The sequence below is a fragment of the Pseudoliparis swirei genome, chromosome 3 (genome assembly GCF_029220125.1).
Source record: "Pseudoliparis swirei isolate HS2019 ecotype Mariana Trench chromosome 3, NWPU_hadal_v1, whole genome shotgun sequence".
In the NCBI taxonomy this organism is placed as follows: Eukaryota; Metazoa; Chordata; class Actinopteri; order Perciformes; family Liparidae; genus Pseudoliparis; species Pseudoliparis swirei.
The window spans coordinates 19,068,894-19,087,562 of record NC_079390.1 but is presented as its reverse complement, the minus strand read 5'-3'; the positions used below and the strand labels follow the sequence as shown (position 1 = coordinate 19,087,562).

At 42.0% G+C, this 18,669-nt stretch overlaps 2 protein-coding genes across 2 annotated transcripts; both read left to right on the top strand.

The window, feature by feature from the left end:
* The first annotated feature begins 1,489 nt into the window (after nt 1-1,489).
* On the top strand, nt 1,490-4,711 carry LOC130188250 (E3 ubiquitin-protein ligase CBL-like). The gene is made up of 3 exons (XM_056406496.1): nt 1,490-1,729; nt 3,026-3,273; nt 4,561-4,711. Exons 1-3 carry the CDS (start codon nt 1,586-1,588, stop codon nt 4,709-4,711), a joined length of 543 nt encoding a protein of 180 aa, XP_056262471.1. The 5' UTR covers nt 1,490-1,585.
* A 73-nt stretch (nt 4,712-4,784) lies between these two features.
* Nucleotides 4,785-18,139, top strand: LOC130188233 (E3 ubiquitin-protein ligase CBL-like). The gene is made up of 12 exons (XM_056406473.1): nt 4,785-4,951; nt 7,199-7,320; nt 7,505-7,642; nt 8,588-8,675; nt 8,948-9,079; nt 9,814-10,020; nt 10,186-10,302; nt 10,406-10,695; nt 11,699-11,854; nt 13,292-13,395; nt 13,885-14,070; nt 14,436-18,139. Exons 1-12 carry the CDS (start codon nt 4,868-4,870, stop codon nt 14,783-14,785), a joined length of 1,974 nt encoding a protein of 657 aa, XP_056262448.1. The 5' UTR covers nt 4,785-4,867; the 3' UTR covers nt 14,786-18,139.
* Nucleotides 18,140-18,669: the final 530 nt, after the last annotated feature.

Sequence of the window (18,669 nt, the reverse complement as noted above, 5' to 3'; positions counted from 1 at the left end):
ATCTCTGCTGCTGCTCACATATTGCCAAACAATAAAAAAAGGATTGTATTTGGTATGAATATCATCAAAGTTGTCAAAAGTGTAAAAATGCTTGCTATGTTGCGAGTGAAATTCCTGCATTCAGAATCTTAAATAAAACTGTATCCTCATCAAATATATACTTAACATATACAAATAATCTAATCTGACATAAGTAATTCACTTTAAGTACTTAAAATTGTATTGGATCGCAATTTGTGTTTTAGATAGATAGATAGATATATACTTTATTAATCCCCAAGGGGAAGTTTGTCAAAGATATACTGTGTACATAACATTAATATTGCATGCTCTGCTCTACTCTCCAGCAGTGTAATTACCTTCACATTGAAAATGCCGGAAGGTTATGTTTTGATCGCCGTATATTTATTTATTTATTTATTTGTATGCGTGTTATTCGCAAAACTCAAAAAGAATTGAACCGAATCGCATGAAATTTGGTGGGATGATTGTTTATTATCCGGGGACCAGTTGATTAGATTTTGGGATCGATTGGGTCAAAGGTCAAGGTCAAAGGTCATGAACAGGTCAAATCTTCTTGAATCACATGGAATTTGGTGGGATGATTGGTTATTATCTGGGGACCATTTGATTAGATTTTGGGATCAATCGGGTCAAAGGTCAAGGTCATGGAAAGGTCAAAATCTTTTTTTTACCATAGCACGATACATTTTTGTCCAATTGGCATGTAACTAATGCCAAAATGTTCATAATTCAATGCCCAATCTTGTGATATGCGAAGGTATGCGCTCTACCGAGTGCCCGTTCTAGTTTATAATGCATTTGTTGAATTATGTTTTGTATTATGTGAATCTGTAAAATATCTAGTAATTGAAGCTGTAAAACAGTGTTTTCCCCTTGAATTATTGTGGAAAAGAAGTACTAAGAAACATAAAAAAGTAAAGTGCAATTATCTAAAAAAAATGTGTTTGCGTACAGCTGACTTGATGCTCTGATTATATTGCATTGCAGTAGTCTGACATAGTAGTATTGCTGCATTTTCCATCGCATTCTTGCATGTTCATGAGCCACCCCCTTTTATTTTGAAGGCTGCAGCCGGACATCCGTGTTTACTCTCTGCTGCTCTGCTGTTGGCTGGAACTGCTGCACAACCTGTTTGTTGATCGCTTATGTGGTTTATTAACACCCCGAGTTTATTATAAGCCGGGTAGATTTCTCAAGGGGTGGGCGGTGATTCAAGTTGCTCGTCGCCGAGAAGAGACAGTTTCGCGAGCCCGACAAGCAGACACGACAACACAACGAGGACGCGGAGACTCGGCGACTGAATTAAACTGAGAATAGGCTTCTTTTTTTCTCATTTTTTCCCCTTCCTCCTCAAATGTAGCATGTTAGCTCGCTGCGTCGCGGACAGTGTACTCGGCCGTGTGTTTTCCTCTCGCATGACAAACGAGCACAAGGGTCGAGTGTAGATAGGTGGCTAAAAAAACAACAACAAAAAAGCACAGCGTGTCAACGTGTCAAGAATAATCGCCGGTTGGCTATCCTCGGCCCCACCGGGGCTAACCCCCGGTCGCCGACCGAATTAATGGCCGGAAATCCGAGGAGGGGCGCCGGTCTCATCGGCTTGATGAAGGACGCTTTTCAGCCCCACCAGCAGCCTCTCCAGCCTCACCAACCTGCAGTGGTCGATAAGAAAATGGTGGAGAAATGCTGGAAACTCATGGATAAGGTATCGACACTGTTTCGGGTAGCTACATCCCACAACAACAACAAAACAGGGAACTGAAAACGAGTCACTTGACTTGTAAGTAATCAGTAACGCGAGTGAGCTCTAACTAGCTTCCCTCTTTATGGGCAAACAACTGTCTTCTTTTTGACGTGTATAGTAACTAGTAATAAACAGACACACATCTTCACAAACCTATTGTGAAACAGTCATATTCAATAACCACAGCATGAGAGGGAATCATCAGAGACCCACACAGGAAATTATGTTGAGCAGTTATTTGTGGGTCTGTCTGTATGAGAATATCAAACCCTCTAAATGTGAGGATAATAGGTGTCCCTGATGCATTATCTAATTGGGATAATTCATAGTGAATGAGGTTACAGTGATGATAATCTATTGATGACTGGACACACTTCGTGGATCTCTGGGGGAGGACAATGTGTTTTTGGTGTGAGGATAAAAGGAGATGTGTGTTGTATTGATAATAAGGCTTTGCTGGAGCAAGAGGAGAGACCGATATCAGATTAACCGGATTGTGCATGCCTGTTGTGCACTGTACTGTGCTGAGAGGTGGCTGTGCCCCCTCGTTTACAGTACGATGTGTTTTTTGTGTCACATGGCACTGACTGATCCGTTTTGCTGTTGAAGATTTTAAAACTGTTTTTCTAAAACTTCCAGTCATATGCTTCCACTTAGGTCTGGGGGATAATACAGTATTGCAGTCGTGTTCATTGCTTTGGAGTGCAATTGTATTGTGATCGTGTACCAAGTAGTCTGTCAATAATAACTCGCTAACTTGTAGCGAACATCAGTTTGATTACTTTTTTATGTCGACATATATTTTCAGATTTTCTGAATTATTCTTATCTTGCTTTTTAAACCATGTCTCCCAACTTTGATCAGTTAAGCCCTGAAGTAAACAACAGATTGTTTCAAAAATGGTCATGTTGTATAGCAAACATTAACACACACACACACACACACACAGCCTATGTGCTCTCTAAGTCGAGTTTATTTATTAACACACACTGTACACTGCTGTGTCTTCTTTCCTCTTTTTACTGCCCAAGCAAAAAGTTAAATGCCTTTTAAAAAATCATTGAAAAAGAAACCACCAGATTTAGAGTCGAGTCAGTAGTCACTCAACCGGACTAAACACGTCGAAGCGTAAAAGCCCCTCATGTGATGTTTGAAGAACTTTTACTTTGATAACTTCAGATATTTGATCGTATAAGGACAGGATCTTGTATGGACAGCAGACATGATCAAATCACCGTCTCTGTGTGTGCTCTCCAGGTGGTGCGTTTGTGCCAGAACCCCAAGGTGGCATTGAAGAACAGCCCGCCCTACATCCTGGACCTGCTGCCGGACACCTACCAGCACCTACGCACTGTTCTGTCCCGATATGAGGGCAAAATAGAGATTCTCGGGGAGAATGAGTATTTCCGCGTAGTCATGGAAAACTTGACCAACAAGACAAAGCAGACCATGAGCCTTTTTAAGGAGGCCAAGGAGAGGATGTTTGAGGAGAACTCCCAGCCCAGGTTGGCTTATATCCTGGTGTGTGTGTGCGTGTGCGTGCGTGTGTGTGTGAAGTTCAGTCGTATCATTGTTTTAATTGGCTACATATCCATGAAATTAGCCCTAAACATCACGATGGTGAAAAGCAACCTAACTAGCAGGTTTTTAGTAGTTAGTTGGTCATACTGCTGATGACTGATGCCACTTTTTTATCTAAAATAAAAAATTTATTAATTACGTATTACATGGCTCTACAGTACACAATTGCACTTGGTATTGGCCGATTTAGAATAGGCAGTTTCATGTAAATGCTAATGCTTATGTCTGCAGTATTTATTTTAAAGACACAAACTTTATCTTTGCAAAAAACTAAACAAAATAAAGTGAGTTCTGTTGCCGTTAAAAGACCTGAAGTAGATTTTAGAAACATTAAAGTAATTCATTTAGATTGCAGTGGCCTCCTTTTTCAAACGGCTACTGATCTTTTTGGTTGACATGATCATTCAAGAGCTTTCTTCACACTCCATTTTTAGAAACTCCCGGCCATCACTGTGATGAAATCCAACTTCTGTCATTTTGCAGAAGTAAAATCACCCAAATTCAGCATGAAGCCCCGATTTGAAAACCGCAATCGCAATAAGATCCACTTCCCGTTCCTTAGAAAGTCATTACTAAGCAAGTTCATCCTTCCTCTGACGCACTTAGATTTTTTTGATTAAGCATTTCCTCACAAATGCTCTGCATCTGTCCTGTTCACTGACTTGTTACTGTTTTAACTTATTACCTGTCCTCTCCCCTCAACAGGTGTACTCTCACACTACTCCATCTTTGTGAATTTATTTTTAGAAAAGAGTGGGCTCCCTTTAGCTGAAAAACAGTGGCTCATTACATTAACGGGCGAATACTTATGAATCGTAAAGGTATTACAAACTGAAAAGAAGTGTGAAGTTTGCTTTACAAAGGGGCTAGGTTTGAATAGTACTCCCATTTTTTAAAGTTGAAAATAATTGAATATTCTCCGACGTCTAAAAAAATATTTTAAGAATGCATACCTTAATTAACTTTAAAGTTTCAACGGCATCTTTACGCCGTTGGATTATGTGGAAGTTCTGTGCTAGAGGCACACTGTAGACACGTGTGTGATTTGCCTCGATAAGCACATTCGTACTTGTTTGGTAAATGGCTGTAATCTTTCCGTCTTGTGATATGAAATTGGATAAATATTCAAACTTTGTCCGATAATGTCCCTGACTAACTTGTATTCTTTTCTTTCTTTTTTTTATCTCTCTTTTGCCATCCTTCTAACTCAGGCGAAACCTTACCAAGCTGTCTCTGATCTTCAGTCACATGCTGGCTGAGCTAAAAGCTATCTTCCCCAATGGCTTATTTCAGGGAGACAACTTCAGGATCACCAAAGCTGATGCTGCTGAATTTTGGAGGAGGTCATTTGGAGACAAGTGAGTTTTTAACAAAAAACTATCATCACTGGTGAGGTTCCTACAAAACTTTGAACGCTCTGGCCACCTGCCTCCCATCTATCTTAGGACCATAGTGCCATGGAGGACATTTCGTCAGGCTCTCCATGAGTTTCACCCAATCAGCTCGGGCTTGGAGGCCATGGCTCTCAAGTCCACCATCGACCTCACATGCAACGACTACATCTCAGTCTTTGAGTTCGACATCTTCACCCGGCTCTTCCAGGTAAGACTCGTGGCAACAGAGCGTTCTGGGGATGTTATGGTCTCAGCAGATCCATGTAGTTATTCAATGAACTCCATTGTGGGTTCTTTAACACGCTCAATCTGACGTTGCCAAACAAAGTGACCATTTGTGTGAAGGTAGCCATTTTGGTTAAAAGCATTAACATGTAGAGGCTTTCGCTCAATGAGTTCGGAGGCTGCTGTATTGTAGACATTTGGTCCCTCATTGATTATCTTATCGATCAAGAATACATTAAGTCATTAATTATTGTGAAAGGTTTAAGTTCACCCAAAATGAAGGCATAAATGTCTCCTGCGAGTCTGATCTAAGAGGTCAGTAGTAGCCTTAGATTATTGATCTGGTGAATTTTTTTCGATATTGGAAATTGTATTAAAGTATTTTTATGAATCAATAATTTAAAATGATGCCCGTGTAACTGTATTGAAGAACTAAACTAAAGATATGTTTGCATTTAGTGTTATTCACCAAAATCCACTGTGTGCCTTGTTGAGGTCCAACAAATGTCATAAAGCAGTTTTTGAGCAACTCTTATTTGAGGAAAACTTCTTGTTCCCTGCGTTGGCTTGCACTTTGCTGCGTTTCTTGGCATGTTACTGCCACCTCTCATGAAGCGAGATAATGTGAAACCAAGTGGGAATTTGTATTGCAGTGTATAAGTTTTAATGATGCAGGAATTTACATAATGGAGGGCCAACTCACAATTGCTTCGGTAGCTCAGCTCGTGGTCAAGAACTCCACAGGATACCTGAAAGGATTAAAAGGTATAATATGTAATCTTTCTGAAATAAAATGTCTAAGATCCCGAGACATAATATTGTATATTTGTTTGAGTTATGAACTTAAATTGTTTGCAACAACCTAGAAAAATAAACATCTTGCCTTATTGCTTCAGCTGCAACACGGTCGTGTCAAACCGACTTGGGAGCGAATAGAAAATATACACAAGAACATAATTTTGCATAATTATGCTCTCTTTCATGTTGGGCTGTACCAAATAGTTTGAAGTTGGCATTCGATTTAGATTAGGCCACATTAATATTATTAGTATTATAGGCTTACCGTTAGTAGAATTGAGATTCCAGCGCGATACTCGCATGATCCAAACATCAAATCTCAAAGCGTTTTAAAGTCCAGTCATCAACGTTTATTTAGAAAAGATAGATGCAATCTTTTTGCGACCTAGTTTATGTTCTCTTATCGGCTTCTTGAGCCGCGTGTCGCTGTGCAACGCGTCATGTTCATACAGTCCCGCAGACTATGCACTGCCTCGCCAACTTTGCTACGGATACTTCTATGCTGATTATAGGATATGAAAGTAAGCTTTGGAACTACTTTTTTTAAATTTGTTTCCAAGTCTATTTAAGTCTACTAAAGTAGTCATACCAGCACAATTTCCCCAAGGGGATGAATAAATATGTTCTATTCTATGAGAAGACATCAAAGCTACAAATGAATCCAACGGAATACACAAATGCAAATTATGTCAAATCCACTCGTGTCCTGGATAAGAGCAGCGATTTAAATATTCACATAGTCCTGTTGTTCTTCCTGCATTAGGCGTCTGCAACTGTCTTGCTTTTAGCCTGGATTATACATTTAACGTCTTCATATTTTTCTGATAGAACGTAGTTTACTTTTTGTTTGTAAAATATGGCGCTCTGCTGTCAATAGCCTTGTTCATGTTTGCGATCGGTCATAGCCCGTTTTATGTGAACACACTCATAACCAGATTGAACAACATTGTGTTTGAGAATGAACACATTCTCAACTAAAATGTTTTTCCTTCATCAAATTGGTAGTTAATATGATAAATATTAAACCAAACTCCAGAGCTTCGCCTGAAATCCTCAAAATCCAAATGGATCAAGCCCTTTGCATCTTTCTCCTCTTGATTTTATTATGTAGCCTTTTCTTCCACTTAGCTGGCTTTTTTTTAATAGATTTTATTTTGTATCCTTCTCTTTCTTTCCTTTAGTAAATAGCTGGCTTTTTAAAATTGATTTTTGTTCCCATGTCATCACCTCATACGTATTTGTGTCCTTGTTATATTTTGAAATATGTTGGCTCTGTAATTGTTAGCATATCCAAATGGTCTCCATGTTTATGTATAAATTGGTGAATAACAAAGGGGGGAAAGAATTTTGAAAATTATACACAAATATTCACGGAAAGTCTCAAATCAGTTGACATCTGTATAAACTCATGAATTGTTCGTGTGCTGTGTAGCCATGGTCGTCACTTTTAAGGAACTGGAACAGTCTGGCAGTCACGCACCCGGGTTACATGGCCTTCCTAACCTACGACGAGGTCAAGGCTCGACTGCACAGGTTCATCCACAAACCTGGCAGGTGAGACGCAGACGAACCTTTTTAGAATGACAAGAATCGTGCTTCCTCGTGATAAAAAAAAAAAGATTTGGATGTGTCGAAGAGGGAGTAGATCGAGAGTCAAGTACAGGTCACTGCATTGAACACAGTACAGTGTGCATCGTTTGTTTGAGATTCTCATCTTCTCTTTCTCTATCTCTCTCAGCTACATCTTCAGGCTGAGCTGCACTCGGCTGGGCCAGTGGGCTATCGGCTACGTGACAGCTGATGGGAACATCCTGCAGACCATCCCCCATAACAAACCGCTCTTTCAAGCCCTCATTGATGGATACAGAGAGGGATTGTGAGTCCCGCTACAACACAGCATCAATGCACCAATTTATACATTTAAGGGTACATTGTTGTAGTTTATGTGCCTCTCGGGATTAGAAAAAAGATCAGAGATTGCCCCTAATGACCCCAGAATAGCTCTTTTAGTCAGCGCATTGAAGGCGTGTTCTAGTCTTCTTTGTTAATATCTTGTTTAAATTCTGTTTAAAAGAATACTTCTTTGCATTGATGAATGCAACCTGAATACTAAAATGGAGTATGAAGACTAGAGCATAATAACAACAGTGACAGACGGTCAGAGTTTTGATTTCACTTTACACAATAAGGTTGTAAAGTAATCAACAAGACATCACTCCCAGTGCAGCGCTACGGTTTCACTAAACTGAACTATCCACAAGGCCGAAAATCACGTTTTTAAAACAATGTTTAATGAATTAAAGTCAGCACCTAGAGCTTTAACAATGAGCAAAATAACTTGTAGTCATTTATCACAGCATGCATCTTGTTGCAGCATGCGAGGAATGCTCCACGGAAAACAGATCTTTAAAAGTATCGAAACTTTCCTCCACTCTGGCCCTGGAAGGTGGCTGGAAGAAAATGTTTGTAGCTTTCTCCTTGGTGGATTGATTTTAATGAAATTAAATCTAAAAATGTTCTGAGAACATTTTTAAACACCTCCTGCATCTCCCGCTTTTGAGCCATAGATTCAATATGTTGCAAAAAAAATCACTTCGCAAATACGTTTCTGAATATTCACGAGTGTGACAAAAAATGAATGTCTAGTGTACGCGAGAGGAACTGCAGTTTCAATACGCATCACATTCAACTGAGACACGGATTGTTGACTTTAGAGCGTATCAATATTTTAAAATGATCAGAAAAAAAGGAGAGGGGATCCTCTCCTAGTGACGAATGCACAGATAATTATTACCAATTATTATGTGTGTGTGTTCCCCAGCTACCTGTTCCCAGATGGTCGTACACAGAACCCAGACCTAACAGGGCTGTGTGAACCTTCTCCACAGGACCACATCAAAGTTACTCAGGTTCGTTACTCTTGTTTGTTTCTTATGTGTACTCCAGTCAACCTTACTCTTAGGCCTCAGGGCGCTTCTCTTCTAACACAAAGTCCACAAATGCAGTCGTCCCACTGCAAAAGATGCTCAAGGCAAATCAGTGTCTTTGTGTTATGCTGCAACACATCGCCCAGCAACGATGAATTAATTAAACACTCTAGGTTGAGAATGGTTGGACTACTAAGTGTGAACAGCTAAATAAATAAACAACCTGTGTGTGTCTTCCTCCTTCATCCCTGCAGGAGCAGTACGAGCTGTACTGTGAGATGGGCTCCACTTTTCAGCTCTGCAAGATCTGTGCAGAGAACGACAAAGATGTGAAGATCGAGCCCTGCAGGCACCTGATGTGCACTTCCTGTCTGACAGCGTGGCAGGTGAGGCATCCGCCGCGCTGGAACACTGCATTTGTTTTCTAGCAGCTCTGTAAATCCAGTCTGAATAGGAAAGTCTGTCTTTCTAACTGCTGTGAACATTTATTTAAAACCAAGCATTCGATTGGGACTCGATTCGGACTCGATTCGGTCTTTCAAGAGAAATGCTGTTTTCTTAGCTTCCTCATTGCCATTTGTTTCTATTGCTGTTAAGCTACCATCAGTGAAACTCACCACTTCCTGCAGATATGTTTCACAATAAAAACCTTCCAGCGGCAACACCATTTACATTTGAAATTACGTGTGAAGTTTCATTCACAATTGCTTAAAAAAACTAAGTAATAAGTGATTGTATGAATATAATGTGTGTATTAGTATGACATGATTGTTGCTGTGATGAAGAAATAACTTACCAATGTGTTCATCGTGTTGGCTCCCATAATAACTTTCAGTGTAATATTGTAAGAAATCTAGTTCTAGTTTATGCCTAGTTATAATTTTAATTGCAGCATCATCTATGTATGAACATTCAGAAATTAACTCACAACTAGGGCTTTAATTTACTTTCAACATTCTGCTGAGGTTCTCAAATAATGCTTCCAATGTTTGTATTGTATAAAGTTAACACTCTGAAAAAGTGGGGAAATTGTTTCATATAAATGTAATGTAAGGTTCCATTAAATGTCCGACAAAGGTCTCACTCAAACGTTAAACGGTGCTTCCTGTCTTCTCATCAGGAGTCGGAGGGTCAAGGCTGCCCGTTTTGCCGCTGTGAGATCAAAGGCACGGAGCCCATCGTGGTGGACCCGTTCCACCCAAAGGCCAGCGGGACCTCCTTTGCTGGTTTTCAGGGTTCCAGCAGAGCAGAAGCTGCCGGCAATGACGAGGAAGATGATGACCGCCTGGAGGATCACCTTGTCATGAGCAGGCTGGCCTGCACCAAGGTGAGAGGACCCCATATAGGACCCCTATACATGTTATGATCCACAGACATCCACTTACCAGACGCTCGGGAATCAATTGTCGTCACCGCTGACTAATTTAGCTCTTATAGAACTCTCGTTATTGTAATTGCAGTCTCTAATCTCTAAATGTATTTGTGTGTGCAGGTCGAGCGCTCACCCTCTCCAGTCTCTCAGCTGCCTCCGGTGCCCCCCAGACTGGACCTCCTGCAGCAGAGGCCCTGCAGCTCCCACAGCGCACAGACTCAGGGAGCCACATCCAAGGTGTGTGTGTGTGTGTGTGTGTACAGAAAGATTGATAATTTAAGATCAGTTTATCTGCTGCCAGTTGATAACACCATCATCGTCCCCCCTACCTCCACCGCAGATGGCGGCCACTCACAGGGACAAGCCTCTACCTCTGCCTCCAACCCTGAGAGAGCTGCCCCCTCCTCCCCCTCCGGAGCGCCCCTCCCTGGTCGGCCAGGACTCCAGACTCCAGAGGAGGCCGCTGCCGTCCACCCCTGACCAGGCCGCCTGGGCCTCCAACTACATGGTCCCGCGTCCAGCAACAAAGGTCCTGTCAGCCTTGTCCCCCATCCCTCAGAACAACGGAACCAGTGGAGAGGGAAGTAAACCCCAGGCAGCCACCAACGTCGTCTACTGCCTGACTGCAAGGTACTGAGCTCTGCTGTTGTTGGATGCAATGGATGTGTAATTATAAATCCTGTCTTTATCGGGTTGAAGCTATGCTGCCACGGTTTCACACTTACCTCATTGTCCTGGACAGACGAGCATCAGCCTCTAAATCGCATTGAGTCGGATCTTTAATATATACAGCATGATGTGCACCGTGCTGGCATAATGTAAGCAAATTCACCCCGTTTCCACTTTGGAAATGAGTAGTGAGTTACAAAGTAAAGTACCCATGCATAGTTTAGCCACAAATATGGCCAAGTCTCTTTTCTATCTTATTTAACATGCACACATGTACACGACCGTTCAAAAGTTTGGGGTCACCCAGACAATTTCGTGTCTTCCATGAAAACTCACACTTTTATTTATCAAATGAATTGAACATTTCATAGAACATATAGTCAAGACATTGACGAGGTTAAAAATAATGATTAATATTTGAAGTATTAATTTTGTTCTTCAAGCTCAAAGGAAGGCCAGTTGTATAGCTTATATCACCAGCATAACTGTTTTCAGCTGTGCTAGCATAATTGCACAAGGGTTTTCTAATCAGACATTAGTCTTCTAAGGTGATTAGCAAACACAATGTACCATTAGAACACTGGAGTGATCGTTGATGGAAATGGGCCTCTATACACCTACGGAGATATTTCATTAGAAACCAGACACTTCCACCTTGAATATTAATTTACCACATTAACAATGTATAGAGTGTATTTTTGATTAATTTAATGTTATCTTTATTGAAAAAAACAGTGCTTTTCTTTGAAAAATAAAGACATTTCTAAGTGACCCCAAACTTTTGAATGGTAGTGTATATGCTAGTATAGCAAAAGTGAATACCTGCTCAAGTGCAAAGTACAGAATGAATATGGTATATCTTTTCACAGACAAAATGTAGAAAAGGTTCACGTCGAAAAGGTATTGGTGCATGTTACAGTTTGTTTGTCATTTTTAAGGTGTGTGTGTGTGTGTGTGTGTGCAGATCTCCGCCAGCGTCGGCAGCATCGAGTGGGGAGAAGTCTGACTGTGAGGAGAATGAGTACATGAGTCCCACCTCTCTCCCCGCTGCTGGTGCACCCTGGGTCATCACTGGCTCCCTGGTGCCGCCGGTGCAGGCAAACCACCACAACGACATCAGGTAAAAGCTCCCCGGGTCCATTCATTGCCCTGAAATGATCATGAAGTATTTCTCACAGACTGTAAACATGACTGAGTATTTGGGATTTATCATCACAGTCTGTCGTTATAAATGCGCTTCAGTTCCCACCAACTCTGTGAAGACGCTCATGATTCCACTGGAACTGCACGGGGCTCTTGGCACTGCTCTGTGTGATTTTGTGAGGATGCTCATTTGTATAGAATGGGATCACCTAATTTAAATATTTGAAAATAGCACAGCAGCACAGACACACACTTTGCTCAGCAGTGCAGTTTGCTGTGCATTTCCCCTTTTTGTGGGTGATCTAGGAAGTGCACAGTTCCTGTTTTGTCTTTTTTTGCGCAGGTTTAACAGCAAACTGTAATACTGGCATAATAAATGCTGCAATAATGTATCAGGAGCAGTCTTCTTCTTCTCCTTTTGGTCCACCAGGGGGCACCGGAGCCTTTGTTCTGTTCGTCCGCTCCTCAACCCACAAACACCTCCCCCCACTTATTTGCTGTGTTTCACCTCCTTGTTTAAATAGTTTAGAGGGGATGATGCACGTGTAATGTGTGACCAGTTGAAGCGATGCAACGCCACTTGTTGCATTGGCGGCGTGATGAAAGAGTCGCAAAATACAGGAAGAATGAAAAGAAATGCCTCTCAAATGATAGAATCGGTGAGCGGTGTGTAATGGTGCGAGGCTCGAACTGGTGGGAGACGCTGGGTGCACACAAAAGTGATGTAGCTTGAAATTAAGTTCCATTCGCATCATTACGATCTTTGTATCATTACCTTCACATTGAAAATGCGGAAGGTTATGTTTTGATCGCCGTGTATTTATTTATTTATTTGTATGCGTGTTACTCGCATAACACAAAAAGTATTAAACCGAATCGCATGAAATTTGGTGGGATGATTCGTTATTATCCGGGGACCATTTGATTAGATTTTGGGATCGATCGGGTCAAAGGTCAAGGTCAAGGTCATGAAAAGGTCGAAATCTTATTTTTACCATAGCGCGGTCAATTTTTATCCAATTGGCATGCAACTAATGCCAAAATGTTCATAATTCATTGCCCAATCTTGTGATATGCGAAGGTATATGCTCTACCGAGTGCCCGTTCTAGTTAGTAATATTTATGAGGCAGAGTTGGAAAGATTACAAAAATGCTAGTTCCATCAGAAGCTGTGAAATAGTGTTGCTTTTGTGTTGTATTTCATTTATTCAATACACTACTTACGATCCACTGAAATACACCCCTAGTCATGTGTTCAGATCTGTGAGGATGGACGTTTTATAGACGCTTTACTTTATTCTGGTCAAGTTGCTCTTAATATTGATTTCAGGTTCACCTCCAACTTTATTGGTACAGAATTTTGTGTTAAAGACTCCATATTCTTAATTGATTGTCTCTCCCCTTTTGTCCGCAGTGAAGCGGCTGAAAGCGACTCTGAGGAGCCCATCGTCTACGAGTCCATGTGTAACATCCAGGCCCAGGCCGGTTCCTCCGAGGCGGCACAGGCCTCTGAACCGGGTAAGATCCACACTGTCCGAAGGGCAAATAGAAAACAACATGTTGCTGTTTTCAGGGTTCGTACGGTCATGGAAAACCTGGAAAAGTCATGGAATTTTAAAATGGTCATTTCCAGGTCTGGAAAAGTCATGGAAAAAACTTAAATCATAAAAGTTTTGGAAAAGTCATGAAAATGTGTAATAATCACATAATCGCCGAGTTTGAAATAATAAAAACATTTTTTTAAGAAAGACGCTCAAAATATAAGCCGGCGTACGCTCTCAATGCGCAAAATGTTCTCCATTTTTCATGTTTATACCGAGATTTCAGTTTGGTCATGGACATTTGGTTTAAAGTCCTGGAAAAGCAGTGGTCAAAATGTGTAAGAACCCTGTTTTACTTCTGAACTCGTTTTTTAATACACTGAAGCTGTTAATGATTCGGAGGATGTTTTGTTCGACTTAATAAACACGAATGCAGTCGTCTTTATTTCCGCTTATTGTTTTTCAGACCAACCGCAACATTCACCCGCGGTTCCCCAGGACAAGGAGGAGGAGAGCATTGAGGAGGATGTTTACGAGTACGACTGTCCCAGACCGGTCATCCCTCCGGCCCCCACCAGGAGGACCCTGTCGGATATGGGCGGTCCCGCAGCGGCCTTCAGCACTCTCAGCATCGACAGTGCAGTCGAAGCCAGTACGTCTTTCTAGAAATGATTTAGCTTTTTACAATGCTTATTTGAAATGAGCTTGTAAACGGGCTCCTTTGGGAACCATTCAGTTGTTCACTTTGTCTCTTAACTCCAACTCCAAGGGTTGCTCATCACACTGTAAACAATGTGCAGCGTTTATTCGCTGACCACGCAGTAATATAACGGTAATATCAAACATAAGGCTCATCCGGCTGAGGCTGGTGTTGGAATACATCCACGAGCCACGAGGCAGTATTATCCGTCTGTTATCACTTCTCTGAACCTCAACACAAATCCCAAAGCCCTGGATTCCCTCAGGGACTTGAATCCAACAATGTCCCCACTTCTTACTGACCGACTGTGTTTCCAGGTATGTTTGCAGCGGGGGCCGAACCGGACCGTCCCCCCAAGCCTCTGCCACGGCGTGTCAACTCCGACCGACGGCCTCGGCCGGCGAACCGTGAATTTGCCGCTCCATTGCCAGACCTCCCCGGTCCCTCCTCGGCCTCTCCCTCTCCTGCTCCTGGCCCCGCCCCCGGCCCCGCCCCCAGCCCCGCTCCCGGCCCCGCTCCTGGAAGCCAGACCCTAAACGGGGAGATTGAATGCTTGATATCCCAGGGCTACTCCATTCAGGACATCCAGAAAGCCCTGATGATCGCCCAGAACAACCTGGAGACGGCCAAGAACATCCTGAGGGAGTTTGTCTCCATCGCCACATAGTCGCTGCAGAAGCCCCGCCCCCCCCTCTGCCCCCCCTCTCTGTCTCACTCTGTGCCATTACCATGGATCGCATTAAACAAGCACTTTCCTGCAGGGCTAAACGTATCGTACTCTGAAGAGAGCAAAGTGGCTGCGTTCACGTCATATCGGAGGAATGCGGACGACTTCATCCGCTCGCTCTCGTCTTTGAAACACCCGACCAAACGGGGAACTAACTGCAGCAGATATCACTTGCTTTTTTCTAAGTGGAGTTTTGTGTTAAAATATATTATTTTGATTATCTCGGACTACTGTTATGCCAATTGTTTGCCATTGGATCCTAAAACATCTCCTTGTTTTCTAGTCGGCAGCACTTGAGGATCGAGGGCTCCCACTAACGGGAAGTATCCGACGGCGGGTCCAGTTTGGTTTCAAGAACAGCTCGGTCGGAGCAGACGAGTCCGATATGATGTGAACGTACACGGAGAAGGAACGCCTTTTAATGTGAGCTCTCTGTAGCCAAGTGTTGACCCTGTTGCTCTTCGTCCACTCGTGCCGTGGCGTCGTCCGCTAAGCTGAGGTGACCAGTAGAAGTATTGTGCGGATAGTCGGCGTTCAGTTTGGTGCTTTTTACGGGCTTCTTGGCAAATCTGTGGTGTATGAATATGTAGCGAGGTTAGTTCTGTTGTGCGTGTGTGTGTGTGTGTGTGTGTGTGTTCAGTGCTGATGAATGTTCAGTGCCGTGTTGCAGGGCTTCGGTTCGGAGGCGTCGCCGTGGCCTCGCTCCGGTTCTTTTCGACGGCGTTCGACGAGTTGAACTTGAACTCCGTGTTTTTCCTCTCAGCTCCCGGTCCAATGACGGTTCTATGATGAAATAACACGGTTTAATGTTTGAAGTCCTCTCATAAATTGTTGTGCCGAGTGTCGAACTAACTGGCTTGATTTTCAGACGTTTAGTTTGTCCTTTAATTCCATGATCGCTCGCCACCATCACAGGTGGTCTGACACTGAAGGCTGGTTGATTTACGTTGACGCTTCTGTGTACTCTCATGGGTTCCTACGAATAAGGAACATGTCTTTAATGGGGTAATTTATATTGTTTGAAGTGGGGATGTATGAGATACTTATCCATAATCGGTTCATTACTGACAGTAAAAGGCGATCGCGATGCTCTAGTTGGGAGAAACAAGCACAGGAGAGCAAAGTACCTCTGAGGAGACGCACACGACTCCACTTCAACACAACATGAACGAGTCCTTTAACATGTGCCGTTAGATTTCCTCTCCCGTGCTGATGGGATTAAGCTCACATTAAGCTCTCGTTATGGACCCAGTCAGTTGAGGAACTAGTTGATGAAGGGATGCACATGGAGCCCTCAAGCAAAGAAACAGAAGGCGATCCTGTCAGGGTTGAATGTAATGAACGCAGATGCTGAAACCAATATTACACATTGTTGGCGGTGTTGGGACACATTATCACAGAAACATTCCACGGATTGGATTTCCCTGCTTATTGTTATTTGACATGCATTCCATTTTAAATCACTTTTGCAATGCCGTAGTGCAAAGATTAGATTAGTGGATTGACAGAAAACATTGCGACAATTATTTTTGATTACTGCGAAAACCTCAAAGTTCCAGCGTCTCAATTGTAAGGATGTCGCTGTTTTTATTTTGTCTTGCGTGAAAGTGACTCGATCGGTTGTGGGGTTTGAAGTGTTCATTGGACAAAACTAGCAATTTGAAAACGGCAATTTAACAGACATTTCACAAATTTAAGACCAAAAGATTATTCGTGGAAATTATAAGCAGATTAATCACAACGGTGGACATGATTGAACGTCGTTAGCGTCCGACTGAATCTAAAAACAGAATGCTGTAAAGTTCTGGACCGATAATGAGAACCTTCCCCTCCGAGTCACTGCCAGAAACAAGACGAGTCCGAGTCTTCACACTTTCACATCTTTCAAACAGAGATGTCTGCAGTGTCCTCCTTTTTTCCCGCCTTTTAAAAAAAATAGATCTTTAGTAATCACTTTTGATTTCTGGTCGTAACACGCTAATGTGCCTTCTGTCAATCGCGAGCCGCACATGCCAGCAACAGACCAACCAGAAGGAGAACAGTTCCTCACGCTTACTTCTCCAATGAAATCGACACCGCTTTATCCCAAATGGATCATTTTGAGTTCCCAACAATACAGAAATGTATACCTGAGACTTCATGAATACAATTTTCATGGTTTTGAAACCAAGATATCTGCTGAGGCGGAACATTTTACAGCTGAAAAATCTACTTTTAATGTTCCCTGTTGGATAAACTGGCGAAATGGTCGTACGTTGCATTCATCAATGTAAAAAAAGAAAATGAAGCCCATATCTTGTTTCTATGACTTGGTTTACTTACAATTTTGTGGTACTAATTATAATATACTGTCATAATTTGTTTTATTTATTTATTGAATGCAATGTGCAACCGTACTTTGCAGTTAATACCGAGGGCGGGCGGCTGGAACCCAAAAGGACCGATGCTGCCGATACAAAGTCTGGCTTTGAGTAACGATACTCGCGTCGAGAAAGAAAAATATCCATGAGTTTGACCCCATTCTGGTCACATGAACACTTTTCTATGATCGCACCTCTGCTGCGGTTGTGTGTAATTACTTTTTTTCCGTGATAAAATTCACAACATGCATATTATTAAGTCACTAACAAAGAATTACAAGAATAAAATACTAATAATTCCTGACATTTCTCTTGCGTACATTACCTGCTTTTAACAATAACAAGTATCGGTCAGCGGCTCGAAATCAGATTTTGTGGGATCTTCCAGCTTTTGTCCTGGCAGATTTGTCAGGCTCCAAATTTAAATGCAATACATTTTTCTTTTCAAAATAAATTTTAAATATCTCAGCACCGCTGTAGAATCCAGTCAGATCTTTGAAAACAGACATATGCTAAGTGTGATTAGAGTATTGAGGAAACTTGCAAAACAATAAGGACCTCTGCACTGACCCCCCCCCTGCTGACGGGGCAGAGTTTGGTGAAACTGAGGGTTTGCAGCTTTAATTTGCCCCAAACATTTGAGCCCATTTTACAAGCAGCATGCTGCCCGGCGGCCCGTCTTGGTTTCCAGAGAATGTGTCGTCGGTAAGCAGCCTTGCGTTCCCTCGATCTCCACTGGTGAATTACGTGTGGCATCGTCATGGTAACTAATATTTTCAACAAGAACTTGCCTACTAAAAAGCTGTCTTCAAAGGTTGTTGCCTTTTTGTAAATATGATTTTATTTATTGTCTTTTTAATCCTCAGCATTTGTTGTGTTGCCATGTTTCATGCCTAAGCCATTAAGATTTTTAATTAAACAGTATTTTCTTTAACATCTGACGTGTGTGATTTGTTCCGCAGTCACGACAGAACGTTTTATGTCTCAATGGAACTCCCGACACATTCCTAGAAAATAAACTGCTCTTATCCGGCTCATAATAAATGTGTTATTATCTTTTTATTATGACATAAATGTCTTGGACACTTACGGTAGTTTTCTCAGTTTCTGGCTTGTAACGGTTTATTAATTAATCCGGTTTATTTTAATAGTAAAATAAGGTACAGTCGAGGTAAAGCAGTTTGGCTCCTAATTGCAGGGTTGGTGGTTTGATCCGCTTGCAAAATGTAAATGATTAAAAAGTAGATAAAGTAAAAAGAAATGCAACAAGAAGAATTTTATCACTTTGGTGTATTGGTATTGTTTGAAAATCCTTTGCTTGAGACGAAGTGAAGAGACTTGCTGATAGGTTTTGAATTTGTTGCAGATGTGAGCTGTTTTCTGTCCAGACTCCAGCTGGAAATCTGAGCTACTGTTAGAGTAATTTCCAGCTTGTGCCGACTGGTTTGGAGGCGGTGCTCTTTC